Source organism: Dufourea novaeangliae, unplaced genomic scaffold (assembly GCF_001272555.1).
Source record: "Dufourea novaeangliae isolate 0120121106 unplaced genomic scaffold, ASM127255v1 scaffold187, whole genome shotgun sequence".
Lineage (NCBI taxonomy): Eukaryota > Metazoa > Arthropoda > Insecta > Hymenoptera > Halictidae > Dufourea > Dufourea novaeangliae.
This window is the reverse complement of record NW_015374075.1, coordinates 2,811,659-2,822,893: the sequence shown is the minus strand read 5'-3', so window position 1 is coordinate 2,822,893 and position 11,235 is coordinate 2,811,659. Positions and strand designations below refer to the sequence as shown.

Genomic DNA, 11,235 nt, shown 5'->3' with positions numbered 1-11,235 from the left:
AAAACTAATTTTTAAGAAAATAATAGCTCTTTGAGAATTTACAGTGTTTTCCATTGTTGCAAAATTGACACGAAAAAACACGTCTGTATTCGCCACTAAATCATTCTGATCGGTATTAATTAACATCGTTGGGAAAACTGTCAGGACTTGTCTGTACCTGAAAGCATTAGTTATTATCCTTGCATTATTTCGACAGAATTTCCAGAACTTTAGAAACAGCCCTCGTATTTTTCACAATGCTACACTGCATTCCAACCATTCACAGTGTAGACTCTGCGTACAGGGTTGTTGATCGCGCCACTGGGAAAAGTTGTACATATCTCTTCTGGCTGGAATGAAAAAAGAATACCAAAAGGACAAGTTAAATATTTTACAAAGATTTATTTTCCTGTGTTCCAGTTGTTTACACAAGTGCAATGGCGCATCTGTAAATGCAGTTGCCCCTGTATATTTTTAATGGAGACATATTTTTCTTACATAAAACAATTCTCTTTAACATTTTGAATATAAAACTATTAGAGTAACGCTATCGATAAAATTAGTATACATCTTAACCCTCCGTAAGGGAACATATTTTTTCACACGCTGTAGACAAGCTGGTTCGTTTATGTCCAAGCTTCGTTTTTTTACTGTTTTAGGCTTTCAAAAACTCTGAACCAATTCTGGGATACTTACCAAAGTCTCTACTGCACTATACAATCGTTCTTTAAGTCAAATGATAAAAACTATTTTCAATAAAAATAAATATTCCTAGGATGATCCTGGAATAATTAAAATTTGCTTGGGTCGTCAACGACCCTCATTACTTAGGGAGGAGTTAAGAGGTACAATTTGAAAAAAAAAAAGTATTAGGTGCTACCGAAATGATGACACAAGTGGAAGTGATTTCTTCTGCAAAAATAAATGAAAAATACAGAAGAAAGTTTTTTCATACAAGGCTCACAACAAATAAAAACGGTAACTAGTGAACAAACACGTTAGCTGAATCGGAGTCAACTGGAAAACGATTTCCCCGAGAATTAAGCCTCGTAACAAAAATTTTATTTCATACTTTTGACTTATTTTTGCATAACGAATCATTTCGTTACCGTCTGTACCACAATTTCCAGTGCACCCTATACGGAGTTCCCAAAATAATTGTAAGTCCTTGAAAAGGGTGATTGTTGGGGCGATTAGGAACAAGTTTTTCTTGAACAAAAATGGTATCCAAAGCTTTGTTAACGGTATATTAACGAAAAACTCCGACCAATCAGAGCGCGAGTCTGCGAATAGTCAACGCTACGGCCGGCAGACTGGCGCTCTGATTGGACGGGATTTTTCGTTAATATCTCGTTAACAAAGCCTAGGATACCATTTCTGTTACGGAAAACCTTGTTCCAAATTACCTCACAAGTGAATCATTTCAGGGACCTACAACACTTTTGTTACACCCTGTATAGTACCTTTACATATTAATCTTTATACGTATGAGTATGTATTGGAACAAATGTTTCCTCCGTTATCTGAAGTTATATTCAACATTCTCATCCAAGGAACTCGTATACTGCATTAATGTTCTCATATTTAATTGCTCAAACGTTCAGGAAACAAGTGAGATTCATTAAGCTCGGCTATTGTCCGAGGAGAAAATTATCGAACACAGAATAGAATCGTCGAAGCGGCGGCTCGGTTGAAATAGAATTTTAAAGCAATGGATTGTGTTTAACAGAACGGGGAGGAAGCATTAATGACCGTTCCGAAACCTCGCCTTGTAAAAAGTGATACAGCGGCCTCGCGCCGGGTTGTGCGTCGCGTCGGTCGGTGTCACGGTGGAAAAGGAAGTGCGATTTCACACTCGTACTGTACTGTGGCCGGCCACGTCCTCAAAGTAATAGCGTCAACGTTACGGGCGATACGACACCCAAGGGGAAGCGGTTAAGTTTGTCATTACGTGACGCATTATGTCGGTGCATCCGCTATACAGACACAGCTCCCTGCATTTCGAAATTACACGAATAATTAAACTTCGCATCGGCACTTCCTCTGCGACGCGACACAACTTTGTACGTTCTACACCGGAAGCCCCAATACGCTCGTTCGAAGCTGTTTTCGTAGTAGATATATCTATGTATCTACTGCGAAAAAAAAATATAAAAAAATATAAGATATATATTCTTCTATAGGTTCGACAATTTCATGAATTTCGCCATAATGCTTCGGAACACATTTTCAGGACCCCACGCTATAAGAAAAAGCAAGAAGAAGGAAATCGGTTTTATCGGCCGGCTACAGTAGAATACCCCGTTAATGTGTTATAACCTAAAACTGATCATAAACAGGTGTGTGTGTGTATATATATATACACAGGTATATACACATATACCTGTTATTCCTCTGTTTAAGATCAGTTTCAGGTTATAACACATTAACGGGGTATTCTACTGTAGCCAGCTGATAAAGCGGATTTTCTTTTCCTGGCTTTTTCTTATAGCTTGGGGTCCTGAAAATGTGTTCCGAAGTATTATGGCGAAATTCATGAAATTGTCAAACCTATAGAAGAATGCAAATTTTGAACGTGATTTTTTTCAAAACCATGTTTCGAAAAAACTGTTGGATATGCGTGCAGTTGAATAGAATTTGACTAATGTGTCTATTCATCACATTACGTTTCTACTTATTGTCACCACAACATTTATTCGAATAAAAAATCATTCGTTATTGTCGAATAATTTCGGTTTATTCGAATGTTTTATTTAAAGATTATTCAAATAAAAATTGATTCGTAAAAATTTATTCGAATACTTATTCGAATGAAAAGTTGGTCAAGTAACTCCCAACTCTGACTCCCTGTATACTATAGTGTTTCCACTTTTCATTCTTTTTAATGCTCCATTGCCGGTAGGTATATGCAAGAGAAGTTACCCAGATGTTAAATTAGTTTAAAAAAAAATAATGGTTTGAAATTATAGGACTCGACCTCCTAGGAACTGAAATAAGTATCACTTGTCCGGAAAATTCAGTATCGGTCAGAAAAATGGCGTCAAAGTCCGTCATAAGCAGTTCTGAAAATGGATACAAATAAATTTATTTTTATCATTTTTCGAAAAAACCCCCTGTACTGATAACTTTTGAATGGCATTAAAGTGGATAAAAACGAAAGCATAAGAGCACAGATTGCCTTATTGTGTGTTATTTTTTTATAATTCTCTACTAATAACGTTTATCGTCTGTCGTAGACAAGCACAGTGGTTGCGGAATCACCGAGGATGTGGTCGAGTGGATGGAGAGAATCCAAAATTCTGGCGAGCCAGACGTTCCTTCGCCGGTTACGACCGCAAACGTCAAGAAGCCCAATCCGCAACCGAATGCATGGAACGGGGACCAGGAATCACCTGGCCACAAATACTCTCGGGAAGCTAACGAACCTAGTCATCGGAGGGTGCGAAGGGCAGCCAGACCAAAAGAGGACAACAAGAACACTTGTTCCCTTTTTATACAGACTGATCCTCTTATATGGCGACATATATCTGAGCAGGTAAACCGAATAAGATTACCGGGATGCATTTGGCATAACAACGGCCCCTTTTCAAACCGGGAGAACAGAGGGGATTTCCTTTCAGAACGATAATAATCGGCCTACATATCTTGCCTGAAACTTTAACTGGAAAACCTAATAATTCCTTACACAATCGCCGAATACCCTGAATACCAACCATTCCGTCCTCGTAGTCAGATTCATACAGCTTTCCCCTTGGTAGGTAATAGGGGCCAGCGTAATTTCATTTCGTATTTTCCTCTAAACTAGACGTCTCTGCATTCTGGTGTGTCCTTACCTTAGAGAAATATTTCCATCCGCACGCGCGGTTCTTTTGCTCGGGCATTTTTCTCCGTGCCGTTATAAAACATCTCGTTTCTATATAAATCCAGTTTTCGTAGAGCTCGCGGAATACTCGCGAATATTGAATTCTGCTCTTTTCACATCGCAGTTACATCACGACGCAGAGAAAACCAAAGAGGAGATCCTGTCTCTCATCGCGCACCACGTCACTGCCGTCAATTACATATATAGGGACACGAGATTCGATGGCAGAATCAAACATAGGAATATTAAATTCGAGGTGCAACGGATAAAGGTGATTGAATTACGATCCCACGAATTTCTGCACCGACACACGAGTCCGGAATTAAAACCTAAATATTCTGCCCCGATAGATCGACGATGACACGGCGTGCACACCGCAACAAACATTCGGCGAGCCGAATCCCTTCTGTATGGAGAACATCGACGTCAGTAACTTTTTAAATCTCCACTCGCTCGGCAACCATGAAGACTTCTGTCTCGCCTACGTGTTTACCTACAGGTACGACTCTTTGCACACGGCTTGCTTGGAATGCATACAGGGGAATTCTGGGCCAGGCTGTAGCTTTGTTCCAAATGAAGTCTCAAAGAAGTCGTGGAGGGAAATTTTGCACAGTTTAACCCTCGAAGGACGGAGGTTTTTAATGTTCCTGAGTTCATTTAGACTCATGTGCTTCCCTTCTTTTTAACCACATTTTCAAAGCCAATCATTCAAGAATATCTGCTTTTTTTAGATGATTAGTACCAGCAATTCTTAACTTAAATTAGATAAGTCGATGAATCAAATGAAGCTTTTGAAAAGTTAAGTCTAAATAGATCCAAATACTGTCGTCCTAGAGTTAACCAGCTTTATCGTCCAACTGTGAGATTTTTTTGTTTGCATAAATTTATCCCTCGTGTCATTCTGCGTATAAAAGGTAAGAGCATTGAAAACGAAATACTTTAGTAAGTGTTGAATTTTTTTCGAAAACTTGGAGCAAGCACTCAAACGTTTCAATATTACACACTGAACATTCTTTTATACGTTTCTTTACATTTTTCATTGCATTATTTAACTGACTTTAGCTGTTCAGCATTCACGTTTAAACAATTACTTGTAATTCTTTCGTGTAAATCATTTATCGAAATAGTAAGTTGTGAATACCACCATACTTTGTTCATCTGATTTGTAACAGCCATTGCGTTACATTTGCTGGTTACTTCGGAATTACTCGCGACACCTCCCGAAACCGTATGCTTATTAATTAACTAAGACGTACGTTGAAATGTTGAACAGCGTAAACAGTATGTAAGAACATGCGAATTATAGTAAACTCCGTGTCTATGTAAGTACAATATTAGTACATACGACAGTGGCGTGATAATTCAATGGTAACAATTATGTAAAAAGTGAAATATCTCGTAATGTATTGTGTTTTCAATGCCCTTACATTTCTTCTGGATTTATGCAACTAATTATTCCCTTGCCTCTAGTTTTGGGTTAATTCGTTTAAAAAATTTATCCTGGGATAGGGACTTGGACAGTGTAGGAAGAAATAATTATTCAAATTGTCTCTTTGGAACAAAAACCTTCACTTTGAGCTTCAGTCTCAGCAACTGACAACAATCGATGACTGACTCTACATAGGCTCTCTAACTTTGCCTTTTCAAGATGTCTGTTCCCATCCTCTATCCTCGGGATGGCCGACGTAAGAGGCAATACCGAACGCCTCTGGGTCATTTCCCATCAACACCGCCTGCTTAACGGATTCCAGGCACTGTGCAATCTCAAAAAAAAAAAAAAAAGAAAAAAAAACCGCCGGAGACATGAACCAGACGCAATACCACAATATCTAGATAATTTCTAAAGCCAAGTCTTCGCAGATTTGTACGTTTTCGAGTGGTGCGCCCTGGTCCATACGCAATTTATTACAGTGAGGAGCTGGGTGGCCCACGTAAGCACAGTCTGGAATCGACCGGTCAACGCTCAAGGCCAATATCTGGATTTTTAAAGATGGTCGTGGCAATTCGTTACGGACATAACACCTTGCACCTTTTGTACATAGAATCACACGAAGAATCCATTTATGGCAAACGAAAATCGTAGTGTTCCATTCAAAAACAAAATGTACAATTGCATTTTGCAAGTATACGCTGCAGCTTGGGGAAAAAAGAAAAATCCATACATCAGCTAAGTCGGATGACATAGCTTGTTAACCCTCGCAAGGCGGTGCCTAGGTACAATAAATTCAAGTTTTTAACAGCTCTATATAACACATCAACATATAAATCGAGTTTAAGCTAGGCGTTGTTTATATTGGGTCATATGAGACAAGCAGGTCTTACTGAATGATTGTGTGTGAAAATATGTTCAAACAGTAGGAATCACAGAGATCCAAATAGATCCAGACACCGCTAACATAAAATTTTTCTTTATGATTATTTTTCTAACCTCACTTGGAACCATAAACATATATAGACGGAACATAAGCTACCACTTTGGGCGAGGGGACCGTAGGATTGGAGGGGAAAAGACAGCGGTCGTTAGATATACGTCGGTTAGCTTCGGATGCATTCGGCTCTATTCGGCTCGTTATTAATGGCTGGTGGGCTGTGTGCTGTACTATTATTTAATGCTGTATAGTATTTATTAATTTTGTTAAATACATATATCTACACAAACTACATGACAAACGGAATTTTTAACGTATAATAAGTATATTCCTTTCATCTCTCATAGCATACATTGGACCGTTCATTTTGAAAGTGGTGCAAGTCCATTTTCCAATTCCATTTCATTTTATTTTAGTTTACACTAAATTAAGCATAAATTACGTCATATCTCATTTTTTTTAAAAAAAGGACTTACACCACTTTCAAAATAAACGGTCAATGACGTAATTTATGCTTAATTTAGTGTAAACTAAAATAAAATGAAATGGAATTGGAAAATGGACTTGCACCACTTTCAAAATAAACGGTCCATATATGTAACATGATTGTATACCCGAATAGCACCGAAAAGGAACGAAGTTACCCGATTTATAACTAACCACCCCCTTACCGCGAATCTTACTCCCCCGTTCAGTTTATGCTCCATCTATATTTGTCTATGCTTGGAACTGCGCTATAGTCTAGCCGCGTTGCCCCAGAATTACCCTGTATACATAACCGAGAATATTCATTCACGCGATACATTATCGTTAACAGAGATTTCACTGGCGGTACACTCGGACTTGCTTGGGTCGCCTCGGCGTCCGGCGCGTCCGGCGGCATATGCGAAAAATACAAAACGTACACGGAAACGGTGGGCGGCATGTACCAATCGACGAAGAGATCGCTAAACACGGGAATCATCACGTTCGTGAATTACAACAGCAGAGTACCACCGAAAGTGTCGCAATTGACATTGGCGCACGAGATCGGGCACAATTTCGGATCACCCGTAAGAATTTTCTCTGAGGCATCTGCGCTATTACGGAAGGGTATACAAGTTTCGTTTAATTTAATGATAATTTTCATTGTGCTTGTAGCATGATTTTCCGCCGGAGTGTAGACCGGGTGGGATACTGGGTAATTACATTATGTTCGCATCGGCGACGAGCGGAGATCGGCCGAATAACAGTAAATTTTCAAAGTGTAGCATTAGCAATATTAGCAACGTCCTAGACGCCATTGAAGATAACAAAAAAAGAAATTGTTTCACAGGTTTGTATACTTGTTTCGGAACGTGTGAACGATTGTCGATGATAAGAGTGATATGTTATTTTGGATTGTTTTGTGTTTCATATACAGCCTCTGCCGGAGCATTCTGCGGCAATAAAATCGTCGAGGCTGGAGAAGAATGTGATTGTGGATACGATGACGACGAGTGCGTGGATAAATGTTGTTACCCGAGACAGGTGTCCGAGTTGGATAAAATAAAGAACGATACTGCGAAGGGTTGCACTCGAAAGTTTGGGACGCAATGCAGGTACAGATTTCGATGTAATGATTTATTGTGTACTGCCAGAGTTTGTGCAATTTTCCATGTTGGGGAGATTATTTTATAAAAATTGATATGCAAATGGACATTATCTCCAGAGTTCAGAGATTCATTAAACTAAGAGTAAAGTAGAAACGTTTCTCATGCTTGTTCAAACCATTTGCTTCACTACGTTTTATACGTATTAGGTGTACTAATAAGCAGTCCAGTACTTTTTTATGAAATTTCGCATGTGTTTTGAGACAATGCAGAATCCTTCAGTATATTAACGGTATTTATTTTTGTTTCTACCGTTTTTTGCCTTTTTGACTAGATAAAAGATTAGAAAGCTATTTCGAATTTTTTTTTTCGATTTATGTAGTGGTATACTTAGTAATTACGCAGTCTATTTATTATTGAATAAGAGCATCATTCTAATACTTTGCATTTCGTGAATGTAAAATGTAGAATATTTATTAAATGCTGAGGACATTTTGTCATACAATTCTTGTAATCATAGTTTACCAAACTATTTTTTATAATTAACAGCATATTTTGTATAATTCATCATGTATTAAAATTAATCTTTATTATTATCATGGAGTAAAATATTTTTTCAGTATGCATTGATATCATTTCAAAGAGAAAACAACCTTTTTAATGCAGTTGCTCATTGAGAAATCAATTATTAAGAACTAAACTTTTTCTAGAGCGATTATTTTAGTTGATACTTCAAACTTTGAATTGTTTTCTAAATCGAAAAGATCATTTATTCTGTATTAAATCTCACTTCTTGCATTTTAAATCTGCACTTTTAAACTGCTGTGCAAGTTATTATAGAAAAAGTCGCATCATATCACGACTGAAACTTTTGAAATCGAAGACACCGATAAGTTGAAATTCAATTTTGTGCCGATATCGATCCAGAAATTTTGTATGAAAAATAAGAAAAAAGTAAACATATTCAATGACATATATTTTACAAGTAAATATTTTATGTAAATGAAAAAATAACGTTTGATAAATGTTTAGACTCCAGAAGAAGACGTTTAAAAATTATTCAATATTCATAAAAAATGTAAAAATTTGTACAGGAATTACTAGTATGTCGCAAAGTGTTCAATGTAATATTTCATGAATTATTTTTCTTGCAGTCCTAGTCAAGGACCTTGCTGTTCGAGTGAGTCGTGCCAATTCGTGGCCCAAATCAAAAATGTTCAATGTAAGGCAGAATCCGATTGCAGTTACAATTCCACTTGCAACGGGAGAACTGCCGAGTGTCCTCCACCGTTACCTAGATCCAATAAAACTAGATGTAACGAAGGAACTCAGGTAAGAGCAATTTTCCAGATCTTCAATTTGTATAGAAGATGTAAAAGGTTGCTATATGTACACGTATAACAGTATATAATACGATGTAGCTTAGCAATTTCGAGTGTAAACATACGAAGTAAACGTCTTGGATGACTCGAGTAACTCAATTGAATGAAATAATTATCGAAATTGCAACCGCAGTTTAGTCATTCCTCAGTCGCGTATATTTGTACTTAATTATGTATTTTTTTTATTAATAGTTATGCATTAATGGCGAGTGCACGGGATCTATTTGCCTGGAATGGAATTTAACTGAATGCTTTTTGACGAGTAACGTAATTCCCAGTATCGACAAACGTCAACTGTGCGAATTAGCTTGCCAAAATGGTACCGATCCATCCTCATGCCGCAGTACCAGCGAGTTTGCTCATGTCGTTGGCTTGCCCAAAGGCGGAATCAGCCTTCGACCTGGATCGCCCTGCGATAACTTTCAGGTTAATTAATGAATTACTAAACAGTATTTTCAATTTACATAAATTCTGTTGCAAACACCGACTGTAATGATGTGATTATTTCCACTTCAGGGTTACTGCGACGTCTTTTTGAAGTGTAGAGCGGTCGATGCAGAAGGGCCGCTAGCTAGATTGAAAAATCTTTTATTTAATAAAGATACGTTGCTCACGGTAGCCCAGTGGGTAACCGTAAGTATAACTTTTTTGGTTCTCGAATATTTCACGCAACTTATACCGGTTTAACGATAAATGTACCTTTTTCTAGGAATTCTGGTGGGCAGTATTGCTGATGGGCATAGCTTTCATTATTTTCATGGGCTTGTTCATCAAATGCTGCGCTGTTCATACTCCTTCCAGTAATCCCAAGAAACCACCAGCGAGACGTCTCACTGACACTTGGAATACCTTGACCAGAATGGTAAAACACGACGAGACAAAGAAACAGTATAGAGTGTAAATTAATTTTAAACGTTCGCGAAATTGATGCATTCATTTTCCTTACAGCGACATCCACGTGGTGGAAGAGGTGCCGGTCCGAGAAGTATACCTCCCAGGCAAAGTCAAGGAGGCCACGGTGGAACTCGAGGACCCTCTCACGGTTATGGAGAGGGTAGAGGTGCGCAGTATTATCCGAAAGGTAGGTTTCTATTAAATCTCTGTCGCTTCTTCTATGCAGCTATCGTTGCTCGAGTTTGATCTTAGCAATCATTGCTCGTTACAATGCATACTGGATGTTTGCATATTATATTGTAATACATGGATTAAACTCAAGCTAAGTAGCTTGCTGTCACGTATCAGGTCGTTCCATAAGTGATGTAGCTTTTGATCTTGTTTACGTACACACAAACTTGTATTACTTTAAGGTTTAGAAAGTATTCATCAACTTCGCAATCTGTGTACTATGTAGACTGGTTTAGATTAATTTTAACCCTGTTATGGGTCTCAGTGTCAGTTCAGATACACATCTGAAATAATAACGAGGGAACAGAAACCCGTACAGTAATAACAATTTCCTTATACTCTTCTTAAACTTAAACACATTTTTCATGCAATTAGATTATGATTTGGTCGAAAAAGGTTGAAGGGTTGTAGCAGCGCTAAAGAGATGAAAATGGAATTTGGTCGGAAAAGGCTCAAAGATCGAAGCAGGGTTAATAAAGTATTCAAAGCATTTTCACCGAAGCCTTCTTTGATGATGGTTAAAAGATATTAAAAAAGCAACATGTACTTTCAAGAACCTTTCTAAGTTGTAGGAAAAAATACATTAAATACGTCAGAGTATCAACATATCCACCTCATGTTTCAAATTTAAAGCCAACAGATTTTTAAATACTTTTTTTTTTAACAAAATTTGTTACAACATAATGTATTCTGAATAACGTCTAATGTATTCTAAATTATAATTGCTTTTTAAAAAACGTATCCAGATAAACGTCAGTACATTGTTGATTAATGGGTGTAATGTGTATAACGTAACGTAATGAATTGTAGTATTATTAGGGCTGGTGGTCAGGTGACTGTCACTATAAATCACATGATGACTATATAGTCCTAGTAACAATATAATTTGTTGTGCAATATTTTTTCTCTTTGAATGTATTAGTGATGCATATGAAAATTGTATTTAT

At 37.5% G+C, this 11,235-nt stretch overlaps 1 protein-coding gene across 1 annotated transcript; it reads left to right on the top strand.

Moving 5' to 3' along the window:
- Positions 1-863: 863 nt before the first annotated feature.
- On the top strand, positions 864-10,689 carry LOC107190524 (disintegrin and metalloproteinase domain-containing protein 10). The gene is made up of 13 exons (XM_015579333.1): positions 864-957; positions 3,216-3,514; positions 3,966-4,112; positions 4,192-4,340; positions 7,028-7,262; positions 7,351-7,525; positions 7,613-7,790; positions 8,936-9,113; positions 9,356-9,589; positions 9,680-9,796; positions 9,873-10,025; positions 10,112-10,244; positions 10,664-10,689. Exons 1-13 carry the CDS (start codon positions 864-866, stop codon positions 10,687-10,689), a joined length of 2,118 nt encoding a protein of 705 aa, XP_015434819.1.
- Positions 10,690-11,235: the final 546 nt, after the last annotated feature.